At 40.1% G+C, this 27,654-nt stretch overlaps 3 protein-coding genes and 1 long non-coding RNA gene across 4 annotated transcripts; 1 reads left to right on the top strand and 3 right to left on the bottom strand.

Annotated features, from left to right (window-relative positions):
- Positions 1 to 1,721: 1,721 nt before the first annotated feature.
- On the bottom strand, positions 1,722 to 3,277 carry LOC140946564 (uncharacterized). Its single transcript, XM_073395691.1, has 2 exons — positions 2,620 to 3,277; positions 1,722 to 2,170 (listed from the first exon to the last, which is right to left on the bottom strand). The coding sequence occupies exons 1-2, from the start codon at positions 3,275 to 3,277 to the stop codon at positions 1,758 to 1,760; spliced, it is 1,071 nt and encodes a 356-aa protein (XP_073251792.1). The 3' UTR covers positions 1,722 to 1,757.
- A 9,908-nt stretch (positions 3,278 to 13,185) lies between these two features.
- Positions 13,186 to 14,589, top strand: LOC140946563 (uncharacterized). Its single transcript, XM_073395690.1, has 3 exons — positions 13,186 to 13,970; positions 14,186 to 14,380; positions 14,474 to 14,589. Exons 1-3 carry the CDS (start codon positions 13,307 to 13,309, stop codon positions 14,587 to 14,589), a joined length of 975 nt encoding a protein of 324 aa, XP_073251791.1. The 5' UTR covers positions 13,186 to 13,306.
- A 1,432-nt stretch (positions 14,590 to 16,021) lies between these two features.
- On the bottom strand, positions 16,022 to 23,518 carry LOC140946930 (uncharacterized). Its single transcript, XR_012166880.1, has 3 exons — positions 23,475 to 23,518; positions 17,402 to 17,471; positions 16,022 to 16,655 (listed from the first exon to the last, which is right to left on the bottom strand). It is a non-coding gene; the product is annotated as an uncharacterized lncRNA (long non-coding RNA).
- Positions 20,343 to 23,114, bottom strand: LOC140946561 (uncharacterized). The gene has a single exon (XM_073395689.1). It carries the CDS (start codon positions 23,112 to 23,114, stop codon positions 20,343 to 20,345), a length of 2,772 nt encoding a protein of 923 aa, XP_073251790.1.
- Positions 23,519 to 27,654: the final 4,136 nt, after the last annotated feature.

Raw genomic sequence — 27,654 nt, 5'->3', positions numbered from 1 at the left:
GAACAACTGCACTTACTAGTGCCAATATTTTTGTATTAAATATTTTCTTGTATACAACCAACCTCTTCGGCATTTTTTCGTAGCTCGATAGCTCTTTGTCTCTTCCCTTTTCACAACAAAGTTTTAAAATAGGTCTCACTGTTCCTCGCACTTGAATATGCTTAAATTACACATCATGCATGTGTTTTTTAACTTCCTACACAGTTCACACATTATATTTATTTCTTAGCATTATATTTGTTTCTTACTACCAGTGGGGTTTACCTTTCATCGTAAGGCGTTTCTTTGTTTTCCTCCATTAATATGATAGAGTTTTTGTAGATTGTGTGTTGTTTCTTTCACTACTGTCATTGATAATTTATTTACTATGCCACATTTCGTATGACAGGATGTTCTGGACAGAGGAACATGATGTCATTTTAGTCAGAGAAATGCTAGCGAACAGCCCCTTTGCTGGCACAAAACGTGGGACAGTTCAAAGAGGTCGGAAGTGGAACGAAATCTCTGAGCGCCTTTTGCAAGTAAAAGCCCCCAAATTTAAGGTTGACCAGAGAGGTGTTAGAGAAAGGTATGGTCTACTTGCCAAAGCATACAGGAGGAAAATTAGAGAGGAGGAAACAGCAAGTGGGATTAGCACCCCAGAATTGACAGAGGTAGATCAAGCCCTGAAAGACCTCATTGTGAGAGAAGATGAGGCTGATCGAGACCAACAGGAGACAGCAGCACAAAAGAGGAAGGTAAAGGAAGATAAGAAAGATGCTGAGGAAGTGAGAAAGAGGGCAATGGAGAGGCTGGGAGACAGAATGAAAAGAAGTGAGATTGAAGGAAAGGGGAAGAAAAGAAGATCAAGTGGAAACAACACCCTGGAGTATCTAAAGGAGAGGAATGAAATGTTGGATGAATTTAAAAAAGAGGAGCTGGAGCTGAAAAAGCAGGAGTTGCAGCAAGAAGCCAAGAAGAATGAAGCTATGATGAAGTTGATGAGCCAGCAGCTGGCACAGCAACAGAAGCAAATTGATGGATTCCAGACCATGATGATAACCATGTTTTCTAATTTTTTGGAGAAGTGAACAAGAACTGCTTGAGCAGATTTCATATGAGTGTGCAAGTGCATGATAATGATATTGAACCTTGCCTTCTTGTTGTTCTATTGATACTTACAGTGTATTTTAAATGTTTTGAGTGTCAACCATTTTCTCAAATATTGTATTTCAAAAAGAGCATTTAGAATTGCTATACTTGAAAACATGTTGAAAAAAGTGTTACACTTGTTCTAACAAAAACAACAGCATAGCATATTACACTGTATATACTTTTTTATCTTGGATTGTAGTAAATAAATGATTACTTCATTTTCATAGGTTTGTTCTTCAGTTTTAGCATATAGCATAATATTGGGGGTGGGGGAAAAAGACCTTGTTTTCCATACGAATCACTGCTTACATTTGGAAATTCAAGAGGGGTGGGGGTGACATTGCACCCCCTTCCATGGACAGAGTATGGATATTATTTTTTTGGTGTCAAAATCCTAGACACAAAAGGCATTTTGGAAATCTGTGAAGCACTGCTCATCATACTAAGAAAGAAATTGATGCAGACTTAACAGTATCTGGGCGACAGCTGCCATTAAAAGTTTTGTCAAGAACCCTTGGTTTCCTGTAATATTTCTTATGTGTATAATTCCTTGAGGAGATTTTCTGTTAAAACAAGCCTACAAACCAAAAACATTCAGCTATGCCCTCAAGTATGAATGACACTTAAGCAAAGTAATCTTCCAGAGATGGAGGGTCTAACTGGAAAAACTCAGAGGTTGTGTTACCATAAAGGCAAGTAAGTGCATTCCTAAGTAAGGCACAGACAATGTACATTTTCCCAATGAGGCTTAAATCCAGCTTCAAGTCTTTCTTAAAATCTAAAAATTTAAAATAGTTAATGATGTCCCCAAAAATCCACTCGACTGAGGAGCGAACTTTACTCATGGACTCATTGAAACTTTGCATCTGATGTGTCAGTACTCCATACTGAAATGGTCTTTGCAGATGAACACGGTGGGGATATGCTGGATCACCATAAATACACATTGCCTGGCCAGTTGGTGAAAATGCATGCCTCTCGAGTTCATTCAACAGACCAGACTCATCCAGCATTGATGCATCATGTTTTCTCCCTTCTGTAAAAGAGATATAATGGAGTTTTGAAATATTGTTGATGTTGAGCTTACAATCTTGAAATTTATACTTCCTTCAAACCAGTTACAGTAATACTATGTAAAGCCAAAACCCTTGTGACCTCGATAGATATGTGTGCTTATTTGAGGCTCAACTCATTTATGTAGAAATACCTACTAATAAATTAACATATAAGTTTTACGTTGTCTCCCTATATACATCTGTTCACAGGTACGGTAAGTTACAAAACAAATGTGTGTATGTCATAACGTACTGCAATGCATGTGAACTCGGCAATTCGTGACAGAGGTCACATGAATAGAATCATTTGAGTTCAGTCTGAAGAAAAAAGCCAACACTACAAGTGGCCAAGGGATTTAAAGAAATCATATGCCTCATGTTTATACCTTCCCATTGCCTTGGCATTAGCCGAAATGAATAATGCACTAACCTACAGGTCCAAAAAGATTTGCGATGAGTCCATTTGGTAGAGCAACTGACTGAAATTTTAGTCCATGTACACGTTTGTGTCCATTGTATACTCTTTGCATTCCCCCAGGGCGACAAATGGGCCTGACCGTGCCATCCACGAAACCAAAACAATTATCCAGGGCGGCACCTTTTGCAAAAACTGCATCTGCATAGACTTGAAGGCTAGCCGAATCAAGAAGGTTGTGATTGTACTCGGTTATTCTATGGCCATGGAGGTTGTAAAGGAAGTCAACTACTGTGTTACAGATCATGCTCATCACAGGAACAGCGTGACCAAAACGGGGAATTAAATCTGGGTACCTGCAGGGGTAGCTAAATCTTTTCAGCATAATGCATAGCCCTTCAATGCCATTAGTCACGGATCCCTGGCTGTAGGTGAAAGTTTCGGGTAAACCAAGGACTTCTGCCAGCACCGGGATGTCTTCTTTATGGAAGCGAAATTCCGCTTTACATTCATCGTCCTCCATATCTTCAAGATCAAATTTTCCATACTCTTCGTACGGAAATTCGGGATTTTTCGATCGATTTGCATCGTATAGCAAGCAAAATTCCTCGTCGCCTATCACTCCGTTGTCATGACATAGAACCAAGGCATCTCTTGCATGCTTAAAACTCATTTTAACGCGTATTTTTACACACAAAACATAAGATAACAAGCTGAACAAATCAAGCAACAGAGTTAGAGGAAAAGAAAAATTTTTTACTACGACATCAGCTAGATGACGAATTAAGCTGCCATTTAAGCTTAAAACTTACGTCATGTTTTGAAGCCCCCAATACCCAAGATGTAAGAAAAAAAACGCTTCCTAATCCACGATATGAAATGTTTAACATGCTGTAGAATAAACAAAAATGGCCAAAATATTCTGGAAGAAAAATGGCGTCCCCGTCGGCAACAATCTTAAGCTATTTATCTATCGTGTGAGACGGGGACCTAGGCCCAGTCCTTACCGTCCTTTGGCGCGCCGTCGTCCTCTCTCCCGTCCTGGATCTTAAGGTCCCTATTAATGAATTGAAACGGATCAAAATTTGAATAATTATCTCATACAATGTTCCCTCAAGCATTAAGAAAGACGCGGCGCTAGCTTTGAAAATGTTAACCGACTCGATGACGTTAAAATGAAATGTAATATACCATCTCGAAATCTCAGAAGCGTTTTTGATAAGTCTCGAAGTCTCTTTTTTTCATGGTTTGCTTTTACTTTTTTGAGTCTCGAAACTTTTCACAAAGAGTCTCGGGCTCGGATTTCTAACTAGGATCTCGGCGTCTCGGCGAGTCTCGGATTTTACCATTCGCCACCCCTTCTTATAAATAGAAAGACTCTATTATTTTCAATTCCGCGACCAACGCAATGGAAACCAATCGAGTAAAAGAGCGCGTCTTTTATATGAGCTGCTTTGACCGGCTTACGAAACTGAAACGCAACGATGAAATAGAGGTAAGTGTTCGGCTCATTTCTTTTGCCATTTGACAAATATTTGTCTGGCCGTCGCACGCAGTCAGATCTAATACACTTTACGCATTAAACCGGTACGGTGACTGACAGCTACAGATTCTTTTACGAGAGTAGTCGGTCTTTAGCTGGCTTTCCGAAAGCTTATTTATTCAGTTATTATGCCGTACATTGAGAAACTGCGCACTGTAAGTACATGTCCCAAAGACAATAGCATTCTGGGCGATGAGCTGTGCTGAACCACTGAATACTCTTAGTTATATTGCATTTTTCCTTCAGAAAATAAGAACCTTTTTTTAAAAACCGGAATAAGCTGAACTTTGTGCTAACTACCATTTATATGAGAACCTGTTTAGGCTAACTTGGAATAATCTGTGATCTTCTGGATCTTAGTCGCGGGGCTTTACTTTATTTTAATTGAACGCAGCCCTTTAATATCTTTTCCACCAAAAATGATGCGGTTTTAATTTGGAGCAAGAGACCATAGGTCTTATTTGGAGACAAAGAATATCGCCTAAGATTTTTTTTAACGGCCTTCGGTGACTCAAAAATGAATATTAGTCAAACGGTCCCTACAAACTTTGGTGGACCTGGAATCAAAGAAAATTCAAAGAACAAATGCGTCGGTTCTAGCTAACAAAAAAGATTATTTTCTTTTGTCAACTAATTGGCTTGAATATCTCTTAATCGAATCCTCAGGACTTGTAAAACATTTTTTGAAACAACAGAACCGCGGGAGCGTTGTTATTAGGAAGTTCGAGAAATGGGCGCCTTGGCCGTTGTCATGCGTTGTTGTTGTGACTTCTTGATTGGTTGATGATTTTGCGCACGCTCCTGTCAAAGCGCCCTGGGAGAGCTCAAGCACCGTGTTGTTGTTGTTGTTGTTCGCTGTGCAACCAGTTCCAGTGTGGAATCTGTCGCTGTGGCAGTAAGAAGTAAGTAACTCTTAGTAGCCTGAAGTTACAAATCAATCTGGTATAAAGTTAATGATTAGAAAAACCTCATTCATTTTAATGAGAAGCTGCAAATACGTAGCACTCTTGCCGGCACAAATTCTTCTATGAATGCTTACGCTGCGAAGAGACGCTGACATTCGAGCATAAAACAATTTAGAAACGCCTTCTCTTCACCGTTTTTTTTGCTCTGATAAAAGAGGAGGCAGCTCAATGTCCTTGAAAAAGCGTTATTGTGACTTCTATTACTTTGCTGTGTTGTCGGTTTATCTCTGTGCATGGCGTCGTGATTTTTTTTATTTCTCTCTCGCTTACTGATTAACGCAGGCTTCTTTTACTCAAGACGCAGTACTTAGGCTAATATCAAGTCTAAAAGACGTTTGCTTAATTTTTCTATTTATACGTTTTGTTTATATGCTTTTGTAAGTCGAAGATCTACAGACTGTTTGTAGCGGAGCTGCACGCGCGGCGCGAAGCGCATCGCGTGGGCGGAGCCCCATAGCTAAGGAAATCTACTCATCCCAGAAAATTTGGTAATCACGTGACCGTACGCCGAACGACCGTCCGTCCGCACCACAGGGAAACCAATGTTTATTCTTACACTTTCTAGCTTGTTTGGGAGCCCAGGAGAAAACTAATTGCTCATCAATGTTGTGATCAATTGACAGCTGTCAAAACAGGGTATCCGCTGACCAGTTTTCGTTTTTCACCTTGTTTAATGCGTAAGAGGGTTTAAAAGTCTCAAGCAACTGTGGCCTTCCTTGATAGCTTTCAGGAACTGAATCTCGAATGGTAAGCCTGAGTAATTATTGTATTTGATGTTTGTTTTTGTTATATCTTATTTCATGAAGTCGAGCACAGTTTATGTGGCAAGTTTATGCACGTGTTTATGATTTGAGTCAATGATCTGGCCTAGTGTCAGGTTTGATATAAGCTTACAGAACTTTAAAAGGCCTTCAGATAATTTTCTCGCCGTAAATAGAAAGAAAACGTTCCGAGGAATATTTTGTTATAAATTTGGCTGTAGAAAGAAGCCTTTGAGCGATTTTCTTGCTTCGAGGAGTTCATCTTTGAAAGAAGCAAACACTAGGAGGCCGGCTTATAAATCAGTAAAAAGTTTATAAAAAGTAAAACATAATTAACTAATTAAGCTTAAAGACTCATGATTTTTAGAGACACTTTAATACCTGTCTTCGTGAATGAAAATTGTTGTCTCTGTAAATGTTAAACCGAATTATATTTCTTTTATTGATTGCTAGTAGTCTCTCTTGCAATTTTAATCGCTTGTACGTGCCGTTTGTTTTCATCGTTCATGAACATCGCTTGCAGGAGTACTCAAAAATGTCGCGCGTATCAAACGGTTTATAACTGATTACACATCGTTATAATTGAAGCCATTAAATAACAAAAAATAATAATAATAAATTCCTTATTATGTTGAAGCGTAACTCTGTTAAAGTTCATTCAAACACTCGATCACACTGACAGCTCGCACTAGAAATGAGAACCGGCTGGCCGTATGGGTGATTTTGGAATTTTTTTGAACGGTTTCGCAAGAAGCCCACGATTGATCGTCCTGAATAATGACTAAGTGCAATTTGTCTTGAAAAATTGTGAAATGCCGCATTCTGTCCGAGGTATGCCTGCCCATATGTAGCAATATTTAATCCCTGTTGATTCCTTTTTTTATTTGGACATGATTTCTTTAAAATTTAAACCTCGCATCTAAATTTATTTAAATTTAAAAGAATTTCATTTAATCCTTTGGAAATTTCATTTAAACTTCTCACGGAAATCCATTTAATCTTCGATTAAATTATGGTTTAAACTTTGACATTTTCGTTTAATTCATTCTATCCATTTAAATTTAAACTTTGGAATTCCCATTTAAAATTTTCTGAAAAATGTCTTTTAAACTGCTGAATTCTAACTTAATCCTTTAAATCGAAACGTTAACAAATTTCTTTTAAACTTACCAATGTAAATTATATTTAAACTGCGAAAGTAAGTTTCATTTAACCTTCCTGTGGCGAGCTCGGCCGGGATCACGTGCTCATGTCACATGGCAAGGTCACATGTCGTATCCTCGGCTGCCATTTTTATCGGCAGTAGAAAGTGTGGACGAAGGAACGAAAGGAAGAGTGAGCGAATTACTAAGCGAAGCGTCAAGGCTTCTGTCTTCCAGCACCTCTTCTAATGCTGCTTCAAATTCCACTCGTCCAGCTGCGATACCGACTAGTTTTGAAAACCAGTTAGCTTTAATTTGTACCCTTATTCTTCTAATTGGTATTCTTCGTTTTAAAAAAGAAACTCTTCTTCAGTAATTGAGCCTTCCGTGAAAGAAATTACAAGCGAGTTTCGCACATGACCTCACCGTCCTCTGTCAGTTGTTGTCCGATCTTAAATTGCAAATTTTCGCACCTTCTTACCGTCATGGCCCCAGGCCGCCCGTTTCGCATCTAACCGTCCCAGCCTATCGTAGTGAGCTATCTGAAATTCCCTAATCTTCTACAGAGACCGGTGGATGAACTTTCGCCCATGGACTGCTCACAGTCCCCTATTTTCCCGTAAGATCATCGAGATCGAGCGCTATGCGTTACGGGTTGCCATCTTGGATGAGTGCCAAAACTACTTAAGGGGCGGAGGACCGTTTGAGAGGAAGCGATAAAAATAGAGGAACTGTAATAACATCACTACAGCTCGCGTTCAGGGGCATGACAGGAATTTTACGTCTTTTACCATTCGCTCATTAAGAGACTCCGCTGGCAATGAAAAACATGCCAGACACGTTTAGCATCGATTTCGCGTGTTTACAAATATCTCCTTTCGAAACAGTGATTTTATACAGTTTCTGTGACATACCACAGATTAAAGCGGTTAAACCTCCCGATAAAAAGCCAAGCATTTCTGACAGGTACTCTTTCTTGCGTCGCCGTAGCGTTAAATTTCAATTCGTTTGGCAGAAACGGTGTTACAACATTCCCCTGGCAGAGTTGCTTCAAAAGCATGTTGACTTACGTGATTCATCCGCAAAATGCCAAAATTCCTTCGTGTGTTTGTGCAAGATGTGCCTTATGGTATCATGAAAGCGTACGTTTTACGACAATTTGCCAAAACCTTGTCAGTGTCGGCAACTTAAACTAAACCCGTTGTCAACGCCAATTAAGATCTATTGTCTAATTAACGCGAGCTGCAGTGATGTTATTACAGTCCCTCTATTTTTCTCGCCTCCCTCCCCCTAGAGCTACATGTATAATCTTCGACGTACGTCCGCCCCCTCGGTCATTTGAAAATCAAGATGGCCGCCATTAACTATAAGACACGCTATATCACAACCGGGATCTCACGGAAAAATAGGGGACTGTGCGTACAGTCTATTTCACTCAGCATCCCCTGAGCACGCCTGAGAGTTTCGTTGATTGTTGCCTATGGTATCGCAGCTGGACGAGTGGAATTTGAAGCAGCATTAGAAGAGGTGCTGGAAGGCAGAAGCCTTGACGCTTCGCTTAGTAATTCGCTCACTCTTCCTTTCGTTCCTTCGTCCACACTTTCTACTGCCGATAAAAATGGCAGCCGAGGATACATGTGACCTTGCCATGTGACATGAGCATGGATCCAGGCCGAGCTCGCCCCAGGAAGGTTAAATGAAACTTACTTTCGCAGTTTAAATATAATTTACATTGGTAAGTTTAAAAGAAATTTGTTAACGTTTCGATTTAAAGGATTAAGTTAGAATTCAGTAATTTAAAAGACATTTTTCAGAAAATTTTAAATGGGAATTCCAAAGTTTAAATTTAAATGGATAGAATGAATTAAACGAAAATGTCAAAGTTTAAACCATAATTTAATCGAAGATCAAATGGATTTCCGTGAGAAGTTTAAATGAAATTTCCAAAGGATTGAATGAAATTCTTTTAAATTTAAATAATTTTTTTTCTAAATGTTTCTCTGTTTCCCTCTGTTTTACCTGTTTTACCATGTTTCCCCTGTTTTCCTGTGTTTTCCCTTGTTTTCCCGTGTTTTTCTATGTTTTCCCCTCATTCTCCCTGTTTTTCGGTGTTTTTCTACGTTTTCCCCTGTTTCCCCGTGTTTCCCTATGTTTTCCCCTGATTCTCCATGTTTTTCCGAGTTTTTCTACGTTTTTCCCTGTTCCCCTGTGTTTTTCTATGTTTTTCCTTGATTCTCCCTGTTTTTTCGTGTTTTTCTATGTTTTCCCTTGATTCTCCCTGTTTTTCGGTGTTTCTCTACGTTTTGCCCTGTTCCCGGTGTTTTCCTACGTTTTCCCCTGATTCTCCATGTTTTTCTGTGTTTTTCTACGTTTTCCCCTGTTTCCCTGTGTTTTTCCATGTTTTTCCTTGATTTTCCCTGTTTCTTTCGTGTTTTTCTATGTTTCTCGCTGATTCTCCCTGTTTTCCCGTGTGTTTCTATGATTTTCCCCGGATTCTCCCTGTTTTTTGGTGTTTTTCTACGTTTTCCCCTGTTTCCCCGTCTTTTGCAATCTTAATCCTTGTTTTCCAATGTTTTTCTATGTGTTCCCCTGATTTTCCATGTTTTCCGTGTTTTTCTATGTTTTCCCCTGATTCTCTCTGTTTCCCCGTGTTTTCCTACGTTTTTCCCTGGTTTCCCATGTTTTGCTATGTTTTTCTCTTGATTCTCCTCGTTTCCCCGTGTTTTACTTTGTTGTTCCTCTGATGTCTCCCTGTTTCCCGTGTTTTCCTACTGTATTCCCTGTTTTCCATGTTTTTCTACGTTATCCTCTGTTTCCCGTGTTTTTCTATTTTTTTCCTGATTTCCCATGTTTTGTCTGTTTTTTCCTCGAGTCTCCCTGTTTTTCCGTGTTCTTCAACCTTTACCACTGTTTCCCAGTGTTTTTCTAGTGTTTTTCCTTCAATTCTCCCTGTTTTTCCTTGTTTTTCTATGTTTTTCCGTGTTTCTCCCTGTTTTTCCGTGTTGTTCCACGTTTTCCTTGTTTTCCAATGTTTTTCTCTGTTTTTCCCTGATTCTCCCCGTTTTTCCGTGTTTTTTGATGTTTTCCTCCGATTCTCCCTGTTTTTCCGTGTTTTTCCACGTTTTCCCTTGTTTTCCCATGTTTTTCTATATTTTTCCTTGATTCTCCTTGTTTTTCCGTGTTTTTCTCTGTTTTACCTGTTTTACCATGTTTCCCCTGTTTTCCTGTGTTTTCCCTTGTTTTCCCATGTTTGTTTTTCTCTGTTTTCCTGTCATTGTTATTTCTGAGAAAATATAACCACCATTTTATACTTAATGTTTCTTTGTTTGTTTCTTTTTCTATAGGTTGTGTTGTTGCATGACTTGTCTATCTTAGAGACCTAAAAATGGAGACACCCCGCCCCCCCCCCCCTCCCAGCCAACCTCACTCGCCAACTAATCTAGAATGGAGAAATGGCGCGCTTTGGCTACAGTACTGTGGCTTTATCCTCGATTATGCGATTTTGGAAATATCTGAAAATATCCGTTTCTGCGTCCCAAGAGGGACGTAGAAACAGGCTATCTTTTGGTTGGCGTTCTAATCCAAGAAATATCGAAATAATTTCTGCCTATGCCAGGTCTAAAGACAGGTATGGATTTTAGAGGCCAGGTCTGACAACGGGTGTGGAAACGACAATTTTTGGTCTTAAATAGGGGCCGTATTAGAAGAACAGGGCGGCACATACCACCAAGAATTCCCAGAGGTACCCCCCTTTCCCCTGGGGTCACAGCATTATGTATGAAGAGGTAATGAGCAAAGAGATCGAATCCCCCACACATGATCCTCTTCCTATAGTCCTATGAAAAGTATTTTAAATCTATTCTTGGTTCTGTGTCAAGAATCTTGCACTCGCACGCTTCAACCTTGTCAGTAAAATCATATAAATTACAGATATAATAATAATGGAAACTTTATTTGTGTTTTTGAATGTACAATTGCAAATCTAGCTACGTATAGGCAATTTACAAATGCTGCTTGAGATTGGATTATTCAAAAACAAAACAAAAAAAAGAAAGAAAAAAGAAAAGAAATAAAAATTGCATAAAGTCTGGGCTATCCCAATTCCTATTTCTACAACAAAAGATATAATATGTTTGTCTAATGGCTATATTTATCATTTTATTGATAAAGTTGCTGCTTTTTGTCAATGCCAATGTCATTCAAGATGTCTAAGAACGCGGGGCATTCATCGGAGAAAACGCCAAGGGCATTTCACTTTAGCTAATCCAAAACCTGGATATCGATCTCGACTCTGTAGTGAATGCCTATATTCGAAAATGGCTTGATATTCCGATATCTGGAACACGGAGCAATGTTTTCCTAGAACGCAGTTTTGTTTTTCCAAATTCTCATGTTGTTATCTATTATGTATCAGACCCCATCCACGTCATTGTCCCTGGAATGGAACTCTCCAAACGCAATCGGCTCAAAAACTTTCTGCAATTAGTTCTTGTGGAAGAATGCGATGTGGTCTTGTGACCCTATGAGGTTTCTATTTCATTGCTGTTGACAGAGCGTGAATAAGTGTCGGGGGATTATCATAGCCCAAACGCAGGTTCAAAAAAAGGCTCAAATGACGTCACTAACATTCAAACTACAAAACTATCGATTCTACTGAGATTTTACTTTCATGGTGTATTAGAGCAGCTGAAAAATAATTTTCAAACAAATTTTCGCTTCAAAGGGTTCTTGGTTTTGTAATAGAGTACGCTTGAATTTCTAAGCTTTTGTGTGACGCAGCATTTGCATGACGGCCGAGACAGCTATCTATTGCGCAAGGAATTGTTTTTAATTTAAAAAATAGATCATGTTGTTGTTGTTTCATCTTTAATATACTCACTTTGGAGGTTGGTTGGCCGCATCTTGGATATGCTTTAAGGTGACAGCGCGATGCTGTTAGTGAGTTCTTGTGTGCCAGTCATTACTTGGCTGTGTAGCCGCGTGATGCGGTTCCAGTCGAGACCCACAAATTGGCCCTTGCTCACCAGAGTCTCCAATAGCTCAAGTGGTTAGAGCATCCGACTAGATCACGGAGGGTCGTGGGTTCAAATCCCATCTGGGACTCGGATTTTTTTCCGAATCCTCCTCAAAATTAAAAAATAAATCATCCGTAAATTAAATTCCCGATTGTACTATACCTAAGTTAATATTGCAAAATCGCAAGTTCATGTTCATTACATCATTTAATTGAAATCGGAAAGTTTGGTGAATCATACCAGCCAGCGGGTAAAGGGCTCTCGCCAATTTTAATTCGCACTTTTAACACACGTGTCAAAACTCTGTCAAGACAAACACAAGACGAAAAAGGTAAAAAATAATCAAAAAACCAAAAAGAGAAAAGGGGGAAGGAATGGTGGAAAAACAGGGAAACAGGTGGAAACGTAGACAACACGGGAAAAGAAGGAGAATCACGGAAAAACATAGGAAAACAGGGCGAATCATGGAAAAACACAAAAAAAGCTAGTGAACAGAGAGAATCAGGGGAAAAAATAGAAAAACAAGAGAAAACAAGGAGAATCAGGGGCAAACATAGAAAAACACGAAAAAAAAGGGCGAATCCAGGAAAAACACAGAAAAACAAAAGAAAACAGGGAGAATCAGGGGAAAACAGAAAAACACGAGAGAACAGGGCGAATCAGAAGAAAACATAGAAAAACACGGACAAACAGGGCGAATCAGGGAAAAACATAGGAAAACAAGACAAAACAGGGCGAATCAGGGGAAGACACAGAAAAACAAGAGAAAACAGGGCCAATCAGAGGAAAACGTAGAAAAAGACAAGAAAACAGGGAGAATCATAGGGAAACAGAAAAACATAGGAAAACAGGGGAAAACGTAGAAAAACACGGGAAACCAGGGAGAATCAGAGGAAAACATAGAAAAACATGGGAAAACAGGGGAAAACGTAGAAAAACAATGGAAAACAGGGAGAATAATGGAAAAACATAGAAAAACACTGAGAAACAGACGAAAACGTAGAAAAACAATGGAAAGCAGGGAGAATCAGATGAAAACATAGAAAAACAGGCGAACAGGTGTCGCTATTTTTTTGTAGTGAAATCTGCCAGGTTAATAACTACAAAAGGCGGGCTTTGTACTTATTAGGGACCTTAAGCACCAGGATGGGAGAGGAGGACGGCGACGTCTGGCGGATGGGGAAGACTGGGTCTACGTCCCCGTCGTCAGTATGAGTTGTTTGTTGTTAAGCAACTGGACCCTAGGACGGGAAACGCGCGGGAAGCTCAAATAAACATGGTTTCTTTTCGCGAAGCACGAATTGCCCTGTTGGACGCCTACACGGACGGTCTATTAGATGACGACGAATTTCTAGTACTTTGGCAAGCACACAAGTCAAAGAACCCCGAGTTCCCTTATGAAGAACATGGCCGATTTTCCTTCGACGAACTTGACGAAGCAGAATGCAAAGCCGAATTTCGATTCGAGAAGAGAGACCTACCAGTCCTTGTGAACGTTTTGGGTATCCCCAACCAGTTTACTTGTTCGCAGCGTACTGTTAGTGATGGGATAGAAGGGTTGTGCATGGTGTTCCGAAGAATGGCGTACCCTTGCCGCTACAGCGACCTTATTCCCCGGTTTGGTAGGCCAGTTCCCGTCTTAAGCATGATCTGTAACCGCGTAATTGATTATATTTACGATTCGCACGTACATCGCCTCACTTCGTGGAATCCCCAGCTGTTGGACCCTGCCTCTCTTCAGATGTATTGTGATGCAATTTCTAGGAATGGTTCTCCTCTCGACAACTGCTTCGGGTTCATAGACGGCACGGTCAGACCAGTATGCCGCCCTGGTGAGCAGCAGAGAGTGCTCTACGATGGCCACAAGAGGGTGCACGCCCTAAAATTTCAATCGGTTGTCTTACCATCGGGAATGATAGCTTATATGTATGGCCCAGTAGGTAAGTTAAATGATAAATTACAAACAGTTAATAGACAACAAAATAGTGCATAGGTTCAGATGTGCGGTGTTACGAGGAGAGCAATTCTTAAGGTTGGAGATCAGAGAAAGTCAAGTTTGAAATTGATTCAGTACTTGCACTGCAATATGATTGACTAATTTGAAGAAAAAGCACCCATCTCTTTATTTTGTTCCTTTCTGTTGTTTCTACTGCAGAAGGCAGAAAGCATGACGCGGGGATGTTAGCAGACTCTGGTCTACTTGCAGACCTACAAAGGAATGCATTCTCCTTAACTGGCCAGCCTCTTTGTCTGTATGGTGACCCGGCTTACCCATTAAGGGTACATCTGCAGTGCCCTTTTAGAAAAACACCTCAAATGCAGGAGTTTAATGCCGCCATGGGCGCTCTACGTATATCTGTTGAATGGCTCTTCGGAGATATTATTAATTATTTTAAGTTTCTTGATTTCAAAAATGATTTAAAAGTTGGCCTATCCTCAGTAGGAAAAATGTACCTTGTTGGTGCTATCATAAGAAATGCTCACACCTGCCTTTATCACAATCAGACTTCTGATTTCTTTTTTGTGGATCCACCAACACGTGGGGACTATTTTGTGTAGCTTGCATTATATTAACATCAGTAATGCACAAGTTTTGATATGTCCAAGAAATTTTCAGTGACTGGATTGTGTAGAAAATAAATATGAAGAAGACCTTTGAAATGTCTGGTAATTATCATGTAACATGCATTGTTTGTATCACATTTCTATCTTAAATAAACCTTGACCATATCCAGGTGTTTACTATGTTTGCTTGGGTATTACCTTGGCCATTGGGAAAAACGCCTCTGAAAACCACTGCTAACATCGTTGCCTTACATGTAGCTTTCACAGTTGCCACACCCTTCCCCCCTCCCCTCAAAGCTTTAAGTCTAGTGACATGGTTTCATCCCTGTTTTGTTATGGTACTAATGATGAGAATTTGATTGACTATATGATATCTTTCTTGATTGGCTCTATTATTCCCATGGCCTATACTTTTATTAAACAGTGATGTTATGAGATTCTCGTAACATCACTGTTAAATAAAAAATAGGCCATAAGAATAATAGAGCCAATCAAGAAAGATATCAAGTAGTCAATCAAATTCTCATCGTTAGTACCATAACAAAAAGTCAAACATCTGTCAATTTACACCTCCCTTAAGGGGACACTTACCCGTTGTGCAAGCCATGAAAGGGGTGCATTTTTAACCTCCCTTACATGGACATCTCTATTAAGTGGACCCTTTCTACAGGTCCCAAGGGTTTCTGCTCGTATTAGGGCATATGCAATCAAAAATGGATTATAAAGTTGGCTTTTATTTTTCATCAATACAACAAACTAATATTGTCAACTGTAAAATTACCCTAGCAAATGGTCTGGCATGTACATATTTAATGTTAAATTAGTTCAAAGCTCCAAATTGCACCCAGTGCCTTACTATAAGGTCAGGACACACTAGGCAACAAGTCGTATGAAGCAAAATTTAATGTTGCTGTGTCCTTTCCCCCTATCGTATCACGGAGTGGTTGATTGCAGGGACATTTCACAAAGACTTGTTGTCTAGCATGTCACGACGTATATGATCTGTACAGTCAACATTGCGAAGTTTTCAAGATCAATACAAGAAGAGATATCAACATAACTTGAACAAGAGACACTAAGCCTCAAATACATTAAACACAATTTCAGGTGAATAATTTTCTCAATTTCAGGTGAATTATTCTGACACAGTGGTGGATCCAGGGGAGGGGCCCTGGGGGGAACCAGCCTCCCCCTTATTTTTAGACCAAACTGAGGCCCCAAGGGGCAAAAAAAAAAACTTTTCTTGAGAACCCCCCCCCGCCCCATCTCAAGGTCTAGATCTGCCAGTGTGACACACTTGACATTAAACAATCATCTCAGAAATGACAGATAAACAGCACTAACAAATCCACACAATACATTGTGTGAAGGCTTATTTATGGTTTAACTTAGACACGAGAACCATAATCAACTGAGTTTGCTGCTGCTGTTGCTGTTGTTGCCTCATCAATTCCAGAAAATCCTGGTGTTGTTTGCTCTCAGCCTCTTGTTGTTTTACTTTCATATTGACCTCCTCCTTACGAGCAGCAACCATTGCCTCAGTTCTTTCTCTTAATAAAACTACTGCATTTCCTCCAGTTGTCCTCTTCTTCTTAGCTTTGGTCTGAAGGTTGCTGTCTTGCCCGTTTCATTTTTGAGTTTCCCCCAGTCTCTCCAATGACTTTGTGCGAATATCTTCAGCCTGTTGTCGATCTTCTTTCCTCTTTAGGTTTTGATCTTGATTTTCCTTGTGCTGTTTATCCGATTCATCTTCCCTCTCGATCAAATCTTCCAGAGCAACTTCCACCTCTGACATATCAGTTTCAATTCCGGAAGCTTTCCTTTCATCTTTTAGCTTTCTTCTCAGCTTATTTGCTAACAGGTTGTATCGATCACGAACACCCCTTCTGTCTAAATGTGACTTGAATCTTACTTCATCAACTGCAACAAGTCGTTCAGCAATGTCATTCCAAACCTGTCCTCTTTGAATTGAGCTCTTCTTGTACTGAAACGGATTGTGTATCAAAATTTATCGACAGAGAATTACATCGTGTCTGTCAGTCCAAAACATCATCTTTTCACTGCAGATAAATATTGAAACAAGCAATACAACAAAAAATTATTAAAAAGGGTTGTATTACCACAATCATGGAAAAAAATATTTTACAACCTGAAGACTCCTAGCTGTCTAGAGGTAGATACACTAATTAATGAAATGAAGAATTAAGATCCGCTAAGTTTGTTTTTCTGTAGCTTCTCTATTGACATAATTGTTCTTTTGTTTCAGTTGCTTTATCTCTTCTTCTTTTTCTTTTATAAATATTTAGGAAATAACTATTATAATACGTATATATGTGTAACTACTTATATAATATATACAAGTGTGTGTGTGTATTTCTATGACAAATTTATTTATGTATATACTGGTTTGCCAGGATTACCTTCTTGCTATTTGTCGGCTAGTCTAATTTTAAACATAAGCTTATATGAAGGTGCAAGAAAGTGTTGCTTAAAAGCATACACACACAAAGCTTTCATCGCTGAGGGAAATCGCTGCTATCAAAGGAAATTAAAATTTTCAAAATGGAGAAAAATATGAAATACGAACATTCTGCAAGACCTACACGCTAAAAGTCGCAAGTTTCTTCCTAAGCTTATTTATTTAACAAATTTAAGGTAACACCAAGCATCGAATTGATTTATTAACACATGAGCAGATTATTGGGGTTTTAGCTGACTATAGTTTAATCAGGGCAGCTCAGGGCAAACATATTTCCACAGAATATCAGCTAACTTCATTCAGTACGAATTTTAAGTTTGTACTTACGCTGGTTTATCGCCTTCTTGCTTTTTCGCGGGAAGATTTGTCGACATCTTGAGCTTGTGAGCGGGATGTACTGCCAAAAGAAAGTAAAAAAATTGATTTATTTTTATCCCAGTTACCATTAACTTGATTCTGACTGTTTCAATAGACATGTACCAGACTCGGTGAGAATCATACTAGCTTTTTAATGACCAAATATGGACCACATGAATCAACAGTAACACGTGACCTGGCCTACTACAATAAAGCAATATCGCAACATCTCCCTTCCTTTGAAGTGAACGAGCTTATGAACAATAACAAAATTTGATAATCTTACAAAACCGAAAGTAAAAAAAATGAGAAGTAATAGAAAATAAATGTTACAAAACTTACCAAAAAAATACTACTAATAATAATTGTCATAAGGGACCGTTCATTTTTTATGAGAGAGGGGGGGCTGGTGGGATTTGGGGGGGGGGCCACTCGAAAAAAATTGGCTTGAAAGAGGGGGCCAGCCGAAAAAAAATGAAGGAAAGGTGGGGGGGTCGGACGAAAAAAATAGATTAAAAATAGGATAAGAGATGTTTACAAATGGAAGAAAAATTGTGCTCTTTTATTGATAACAAATATGCTAAAACAGTTCCAGGGTAACAAGAAAACTTCTCAACAGCTTTTATATTTTATAAGGACAGTGAACATACCATAATAACAGTCTTGAATAGCAACAACTTTCTTTTCATTCATAAAAATGTTGTTGTCAAGCTCATATAATTAAAACCAATAATTTGAGTCCTGAATTGGAACTGACCTCGTTACCAGAGCTTTTCTCTGAGAACTTTAATGGGAGGGGCATGAAACTACTACGAGGTGTCCCCTTCCTCATTTTCGACGTTCTCTTCGATCTCGTCGTAGCTGTGTTCCTCTTCTTCTTCCTCCTGTTCTTCTTCGTTGTCTTCCTCTTCTTCCTCTTCTTCGTCGTTTTCTTCTTCCTCTTTGTTCGTGTCTCCGACGTTTGAGTTATAATCTTGAGGATGCAGGAAGCAATACATCCTGTTTCTTACTTCTGGCTTAAGGTTGGTAATAAGCCTGCTTTGTGCAGAAAAGTCCTATGATGATTATCATTGGGCTACTTTGTGCGAAGATGCCGCCAAGCTAAAAAAGCTCCGTGTGCCAGAATTGAACAAATACTTACAACATCATGGGCTATTAAAACAGCATCAGAAGAGCAGCAAGAATGACAAAGTGAAGACAATTATGGGACACTTCCTGCAGATGAATACTCTCAGAACAGGTCAAGCCGAAGTGAGAGGCGGCAATGAATCAGGTCAACTAGACAGCAGTGGTGAAAGCAGTGAGGGAGAAGAAACTGATGATGATTACAAGAGTGATGCCCCTGACTCTGAAGACGACTCAAATGATGTCGTTCTTGCTTTTATCGCCTCAGACGAGGAATATGTAGACGAGCGGCCAGCTACAACACGCTCAGGACGAGCAGTAACAAGAAGAGCTGAAATTGACTTTTCATTCTTTTGAGTGAGGATTTGTTAAAAACAGCTTTCTAGCTTTCAGCTTTCTTTCACTAAATTACGTGAAATCTAACAAAACGAAATTTTAATGCAGTAACTTTTTAAATACCTTATGTATTTTTTTATTCATGGGTGGGGGGGGGGGGCCTTCCAAAAAATTACTCTGATGAGGGGGGGTGGGGGGCCATGCGAAAAAAAACGGAAATTGGGGGGGTCATACAATTTTCAAATTACGCTCCTCCAAATCCCACCAGACCAGCCTAACCCTTAAAAAATGAACGGTCCCTAAGGGGCAATGTCTTTGCAGAACGATCAGTAAAAGTCTGTTGAAGTTCAAATACCCTTCTTTTTTTTGCAACTGAAAAGTAACTACGCAACAAAGTCCTTGAACCTAGAGGGTGGTTTTACGACTCGGGTGTGTGTCTTCTTGACAGCTGGAAGTGGGGATGGTGTAGACATCTGCTTTTGTTCAGGTAACGGTGTCTGCACATCACGCTTTGTGGGTTGACTCTCAGTGACCACTACTGTCTGCCGCTGAGTAGTAGCTGCTGGTTGCTCAGCTGGCTTCAAGAATTCTCGGTTCCTGCGAAGAACTTGGTTGTCTGAATTTGTTTTCACCACATAAGATCGGTCTGACAACTTCTCGATACACGTGCCAGTTTTCCAGGTTTGATTCTTCTGCAAAGGTGCAATTCTGACATCTTGTCCTATTTCTATTTCTGGTAAAATGCGGGAGGACCGATCATGATACCATTTCGCTTTCTGTCGTTTCAACTTCAGCTTTTCAGTAACACTTTCAGGAACTTTGGGGTATAGAAGGTTGGTAGCTGTGAGTAACAAGGCGCTGGTGCGACGAGACATCAACCTCTGTGCTGGGCTTGTTCCGATTGACTCCATTGGTGTGTTTCTCTGGTCTAGTAGGGCTAACCAAGGATCTCTGTTGTCCTTGAGTGTCTTCTTGATTAAGGACTAAGCGGTCTTCACAGCAGACTCCACTTTTCCATTAGCTTTGCGATGATGTGGGGAGGATGTCACGTGGACAAATTCCCAGTCAAGTGCAAATTGACGAAACTCTTGACTTGAGAACTGAGGACCATTGCCGTTACTAATGAATCCGAAATACCGTATCTGCTGAATTGTTCGTTGAGGAATTCAACCACAGAACTAGAGTTGTTCTCTTCCAATTTCTTGACTTCAATAAAGTCGGAATAGAAGTCCACAAGCACTATATAATCTTGGCTATGAAGCTTGAATTGATCTGCAGCAACTCGACTCCAAGGGCGATCTGGAAGCTTGTGACTCTGCATTGGAAGCTTCTGATTCTTAGCTTGAAATTCGTTACAGATTGAGCATTGCTTGATTTGATCACGTACTTCAGCATTCATGCCGGGCCAGAAAACAGTGTCTCTAGCTTTACGAAGGGAAGCTTTTACTCCCTAATGGCTTGAATGGATTCGTGACTTTACCTCGGGTCTTAGTAGCTGAGGGATGACTACTCTTGAGCCTTTGAAAAGAACACCGTTGTGAACGGCCAGTTCCTCACGGTAGGACCAGTACTCACGAATCTTGAGTGGCACTTCCTCTTTTTGCATTGGCCAACCGGTCAGAATAGTTGTCTTCAGGGTTTGCAAAGTGTCGTCTTGACCTGTACTTCGTTGTAACTGCTCTAGTCGTTCTGGTGTGATCTTCAGGGCTAGCATAGGGTCAAGGGTCTCTAACTTTAAAGAAAACACTTGAAATGATTCTTCTGACTTCTGGGTTTCATGCTGTGCTGCTCTAGATAAATGATCAGCCAAGAACATCTGCGACCCAGGTTTGTAGCTGACTGACAGGTTGAATCGTTGCAGCCTGAGAAGCATCCTTTGAAGACGGCACGGAGCTGAAAGGAGAGACTTCTTGAAAATTGATTCAAGAGGTTTGTGATCTGTTTCTACAAAAATCTTCTCTCTGCGTGCTAAGTATTGATTGAATCTTTCACAGGCATAGACTATTGCCAGACATTCTTTCTCGATGGTTGCGTAATTCTTCTCTGTAGGGGAGAGAGTTCTAGAGGCAAAAGCTACTGGTTGTCCGCTTTGAAGGAGGACTGCTCCAAGGCCTTTGTCACAGGCATCAGTGTGGATGGTGACTTCTTCTTCGATGTTGTAGAACTTAAGCACTGGGTGTTGAATGACAAGTTGCTGAATTGTAGCGAAGGCTTCATCATGCTGCTTTGCCCAGGTGAATTTGGATTGGCCAGTTGTGAGCTCTCTCAATGGTGCTGACACATCTGAAAGCTTCGGAAGGAATTTAGAGAGGTAGTTAACGAAACCAAGTAAAGTGAGTACTTCAGGTTTAGATCTAGGCTTGGGCATGTTCTTGATGGCAGAGACCTTTTCTGGATCTGGCTTCAGTCCATCCTTTGAAATCACATGGCCCATGAATTTCACTTCTGCTTCTCGAAGCTTTACTTTGTTCTTGTTAAGCTTCAGGTTAACTTGCTTGGCTCGTTCAAGTAGGCGAATCACATTTTGATCATGGTTTACAAGGGCTTGGGAGTCAGTATCACCACAACCAACCACAAGGATATCGGGTTTTGCAACTATCACCATACTGCTGATCCACTCTGAGGGCTCAACTGCTTTCTTGATAATGCCTTGCTCTTCCAACTCCAAAATCTTCTTCTTTACATCTTTCTGCAAGGCTACAGGCACACGTCTAGGGGAGTGCTGCACTGGTGTAACATTTTTATCAACCACAATCTTTGCGTCTCCAATGTGTCCTAGGCCACTGAAAACTTCATGATACTTTTTCAGCAGATCTTCTCTTGACAGAGGATTTTGCATTGGACTCTCGCTCATTTGGTGTAGACTCTCAAGGACACTGACATTCAAACAGATGAGTTGCAACTTTTCGCATGTGGCGGCTGACAGCAAGGGTTTGCACTTGTTTTCAACAACTTGAAACTTCAGAGTCTTCTTTTTGCCTTTGTGCTGCACATGTAATTTGCATTCACCTAGTGACTTTAACGTTGAACCACCAAATAGCTTCAGTTTGACAGAGGAGTTGTCCATGGGTGGATCTCCTAACTGTGTAATGATTGAGAGGTCGTCCAAACAAAGTTCGTTGCAGGTAGCTCCAGTATCCAGTTGACAGGCTAAGGTTGTTGGAAAATCTTCTTCAGCTGATTTGAAGAAGCTGACATCTGCGAACCACTGCTTTGCTTTAGTCTGTACCAGGGAGACAGTTTCCACTTGCAGGCAGCTTTCATCAGAGCTTTCTTCGTCTTCTTCAAATTGTTGCCCTTTTTTTGATGAGCGACACACGGACGCAAAATGGCCCTTTTTGTTACACTTACTGCACGTTTGCTTGAACGCAGGACACCCTGTTCTTCTTGTATGACGTTGTTTACGACCACAATACTTGCATGTCGGTTCAGAAGAACTTTCGGAATTCTTATTCTCGTTTTTCTTCTCTTTCTTTGAGGATCTGGATCCATCTCTTTTCTTTTGACGATTTTTATCTACGGTTTTCTTGTCACGAAGTTTCTTGACGTCTTCGGTCTGCTTGTCTCCCGTGGCTTCGATCGTCTTCATCTGGTACGAAGCTGTTTCGCTCGATGTGCACATTTCTATGGCTTTCTGAAGGGTCAGGGGTTTTTCTCTCAGAAGCCTGACTTTGTCACCTTGATTCTTTAATCCGATGACCAATCTATCTCGTATAAACTCGTCTGTTAAAGCTCCATATTCACAGGACGCGGCTAATTTCCTCAATCTTGTGACGTAAGTTTGAACGGATTCTTCGCTTGTCTGTGAACAAGTGTTAAAAACATACCGCTCGTACACGACATTTCTGGTCGGCTTGAAATATTTTTCTAGAGCTTCTAGACATTTGTTGATTTTCTTCTTATCTTCCTCAGACAGGTTAAGGTTAAGTAGAATTTGGAGACATTCTCGTCCCATCGCTGATCGCAAAGTCGCAAGACGGACCGATTCCTCTCGCTTGTCGAGGCCTGTCGCGATTTCATAATCGATCCATTGCTGTTTAAAAAACTCCCAGTTGCCAGCAACATCACCTTGACATTTCATGGAACTTGGCAGCGGAAAATTTGACGCAATAAGCTGAGGATAAACTTGTGGAATAGCTTGTGCTTGCGCTGTGCTTGGTGTTGACGCTGATGGCGCGGAAATTTGCGCACTCGACTCCACGTGGTCGTTGTCTGCCGGCATCTTCTCACACTTTGAGCGGACAATTTGCTTCGAAATTAAGCACAAGAGAGAGAAATAGCATCAGTGTGCCACCAACAGCATTAACTATTCGTAAGAGGAGCTGGACTCTTCAGAAGGTAAACTTTACTTCTGACACCATGTTTCAATAGACATGTACCAGACTCGGTGAGAATCATACTAGCTTTTTAATAACCAAATATGGACCACATGAATCAACAGTAACACGTGACCTGGCCTACTACAATAAAGCAATATCGCAACACTGACAAATGCAACCATCGATACCAACTTTTAACACTACATTAAGTACTTATATCCAACAGTTACATTTCAGGACAAAAAAAGCCATAATTTACTTACGTTCTGTGCACGACGTCAAAACTCCTCACTTCACGTCGAAGACGAGGGCAGGACATTCTCGTCCCCAGAGCCCGTCGTTTCCTGGTCAAGTGAAATCCTGTGCGCGGTGGGTTTTATTTTCTCTTCCTTCTGCGCAGGCATTTTTTTTTTCAGCCAATGAAAAAATTCGCATTTCCCGTTGCGTCCAGAGCCACTGGTCGGTTACAAATTAAGCCGAGTGGCTCTGGGGACGAGAATGAGGGCAGGACGGGATGATGCAACCTATTCGCATGCGCACTGCTATCGAAATGCGACTTTTCACTTCCGATAAGGCGTCGTCCTCCTCTCCCGTCCTGGAGAGCGGTACTTTGCAATTATTAATCTTAAATGACGTCATTTACGACTAATAATTATGTCAAACATAGTTAATAATCGTGAAAATCACGATTAATAACTACGTTTGACAGTCTTCGTAGTTAATAATCGTGAAATTGACGATTATTAACTATCTTTGGCACGCTTTGTAGTTATTAATCGTAAGGTCGTCAATTTCTGCAGTAAAGCTAACTCAAAAGCTAACGGCCGCCATTACAAAAAAAGAAAACAAACTCAAAGTCTTTTTTGCTAGCCTGAAATTCATCCGATTGCTTCGAGTCGTTTTCTCCTCTCAACAACGTCTGAATCGACCGGCCGTTAATGCCGTCCAGTGACGTCACTCACTACCCGAAAACCGGGTAGTGATTTTGATTGGTTGATTGTCTAAACATTTACATAATTATGTATAATTTGAAAAATTTTAGCGGGATTGTCGCTTGATATTCAGCGGATCGCATCCCTGGCATTCTTTCGTTTAGTTCAACATTTCGATAAGCTTAATCTTTATCTTAAACAGCAAAATTGCCCTTGTCTTCGAAACTGAAATGCTAAATTGAACTGCGAATGAAAAATCAATGCGGAGAGTCGGTAGGTTTTTCATTAGAGCCGCTTTGTGGTTTCGGCGGCCGGTGAATTTGTTTACGCGAAGTTTTCTGAGATCAATGTTATAATTCGACCTTCTTGCTATTTTTACCGTCAAGTGTTATGATTCTGTTAGCTTTTCTTTCTTGTCTCCTCGTTTTTTTCTTCGTTAAGGACCAAATAGCTTCTTTTCAATTAAAGCAAATCATTGTGTTTTTGAGTGTTCCGGGTGTGTGTCTATTTCATTGCGTGATTGCGACAGAGTTTGATTATTGAATTTAGTACAACCAGTTGGAGTTGTACTGCATACAGTGGATAGTTTGAACGTTAAACATGAATTACGATCGAAAAAAATAAAGCAGTGCTGTATCATGCAGACATTTCCAAACGATATTTCTCGGTTTGCCACTTGAAAATCGTGTTTTACTTTTTGCATGAATTAAAGCAAAGGTCATGGAGTAGTGACGTCACTGGACGGCATTAACGGCTGGTCCATTCAGACGTTACTGAGGGAGTAATAACGACTCGAAGTAATCGGATGCAATTCAGGCTACTTTTTTGCAAGGTCGCTGTTTTCACAAAAAAAAAAAGCAAAAAACTTTTCGAGAGGTCAAAGTTTCCATTCAGCTTCTTTTTTGATCGATTTTTTTTCCTAAGAAAGCCAGTTTCTTTCGCTATATTTTTGCAATAAGCTAACATCGCGAGCGGGCGGCCTTGGTGAGTTTGCTGTGCACGAAATTATGATAACCGATATCAAAAAAAGTGAAATGTTAATGCATATTTTTCAGTTCAAATTACTCTTCCTTTGAATTTTAACTTGGAGAGCCTCATCTTAATTCTTCCCAAATGTAACGACAATGAATAGACCTTGTCACGGTTTTCGACGCCATCTTGACGAGTAGGCAAACGCGTGAGAAATTACAGTGTTTGTAAGAGAATCTAATGTCGAATAATTTCCGCAAAAAGGCTGTTCTGAAAAAAATATCAATTGTAAACTAAAGCTACAAAGCAAAGGATTGTCCTAAAAGATTTGGGGGGCGTACCTGTGCTTAAATTTTTCAAGGGGCTTGCTTTAGATTTTCCATATATTTGTCTGTAATTTTCCCGCGACGTTCTTCCAGCCAAATGTATGGAAAAATTTAAAAAGTGGTTCCAGGTCTTCTAGTGCATGTAACGCCCTCAAAATTTTTCAGGAGAATCCGTAGGAGTGAAGCTTTAGTTTACAAATCATATTTTTTTTCAGAACAGCCGTTTTACGGAAATTATTCGACGTTAGATTCTCATACAAACACTGTAATTTCACACGCGTTTGCCTACTCGTCAAGATGGCGTCGAAAACCGTGACAAGGTCTATTAGTGCAGAATAACTCGCTATCGCAGTTTTTTTCTTGCTTAAATCTTTGACAGTTTTAACGCGTTGTTGGTAAACACTGGCCTGAATTACACTTGCCGTGAGAAATTTTATTATTGTTGACCACATTCCTGGACAAAATAATGGTTTTCAATTTTAGTTCAACTCAAAAGCTTTCACTACTGTTTTTTTAATGCCAGAGGAACAGCTTTGTTTCTGGAATTTTTCCTTCCTCACCGAAAGCGGTCCATATATTTCGGCAGGGTTCAAGAAACGTGAAGAAACAGTCCGTGTTCACGGCGATTGCAGTATCAACAAATTAGATGCTGACATTCAGCCAGAAAAGAGAAAACCGACCGTGTTCTTTTTTTAAACAAACGGGTGAGATACCTCTCTAGACTCAAAATCTGAAAATAAATATCGATCAGATTTGTATTTTGGAGACTCACGAGCTTGCCTTTTTTTGTCTGTAATCACACGAGCGGAAGCGGCAATTTTATGTCTTTCATCTCATGGTAAAATACTAGCTGAAAGCTTCCAATTCGATTGGAAAGAGAACATTTTCTACACACTAGAAAAATATGTGTAACCAGACTGCATGACGACAAACCAACCTAGTCAAACCGAATTATCAAAGCGCCATGATGAGATCGTGAGAAGCGCTCATGATTCACGCAATTGAAACCTGAGAACACGACTCGCAGAATCATGGAGAAAATTACCTTCAGCATTTTCCAAAACGAAAACTAGAATAAAAAAGATATATTTTCGAAAAACAGATTCATATTCACGGCCAGACAAAGCTGGAATAATACGGATTTCTTACAAGACAGCTTTCATACGCACTGTACTGAGCGTTGAAAAGTTTACTCCAGTTTGAAATTTGATAGCATACAGTCTGACCTGGGAAAAACACTTTAACCCATTCGCCCCTGAACCGCCCGTAACCGCCCGTGCGGATCCAGGTCCTTTCTACCCATTGTGACGTCATCAGTTTTAACGGTCAAGGACAACTTTCTTCACTAACTTGTGCAGAGTGAAGAGACCTTTCAAACCATACCAGAATGAGCACAATTCAGTCAAGGACACCGGAGAAACAAGCAAAAAACCACGTGACATTGACCTGAAAATCTCCATGAAAATCTTGTCCCATTACCCACCTACCTTTCCTTTCGCCTAATCCTAAGATCCTAAAAGCTTTCCTAAAAAATCTTCCCACCAAAATCAAGCCTACTAAATGCCCAGCAAGAGAAAAAAAAAATGAGGCTAGAAAAGCAAAAAAAGAAGGGAGGAGAGAAAGCGACAAGTAAAAGTCAAGACTGCTGCCGAAATTTTGCTTTCTGCGCATGCCCGAACTTCGCAAGCTGATATTTTGCATCTGGATCGGAAGACCGCGAAGTGTTCGACCTGTAAACCAGTTTGTGGTAAGTTTTAGCTCTTTATAGCACGACAGTGACCAGAAAACCACTCGACTAGCCTCAGAACGCGTTTTTCGGTAAAATCTCTAGGAGCGAATGGGTTAAGCAAAGGACCAAGCTTTTTGAAAAAAATCCACTTTTCAGCATAAAACAACCAAATCTGTCTATTTCATGTCAAATCAGGTGAAAAAGTTGGTAAAAGGCCATTTTTAGGTTTTTTGATTAATATCGTCTGCGGGACAAAAATTCACATAATTTTAAGTAAAATCTGTTATGTTACTGTTTAATGTTTGACTCACTAAACCGTTCAGAAATGCTTTTAGAAAACAGTACTTGTGTGTTTTGAGAACAACTTTCACTTCCAGAAAAATATTATCCCCGGCCGCGCGGCATGAAAGATGAATTTTTTCACTGCCGTTCGACCGCAAAAATAATCTTCAATTTGATAATCAAAATAAGAAACCTTTATAGGATG

The sequence above is a fragment of the Porites lutea genome, chromosome 8 (genome assembly GCF_958299795.1).
Source record: "Porites lutea chromosome 8, jaPorLute2.1, whole genome shotgun sequence".
NCBI classification, from domain to species: Eukaryota; Metazoa; Cnidaria; class Anthozoa; order Scleractinia; family Poritidae; genus Porites; species Porites lutea.
This window is presented reverse-complemented; position numbering and strand designations above follow the sequence as displayed.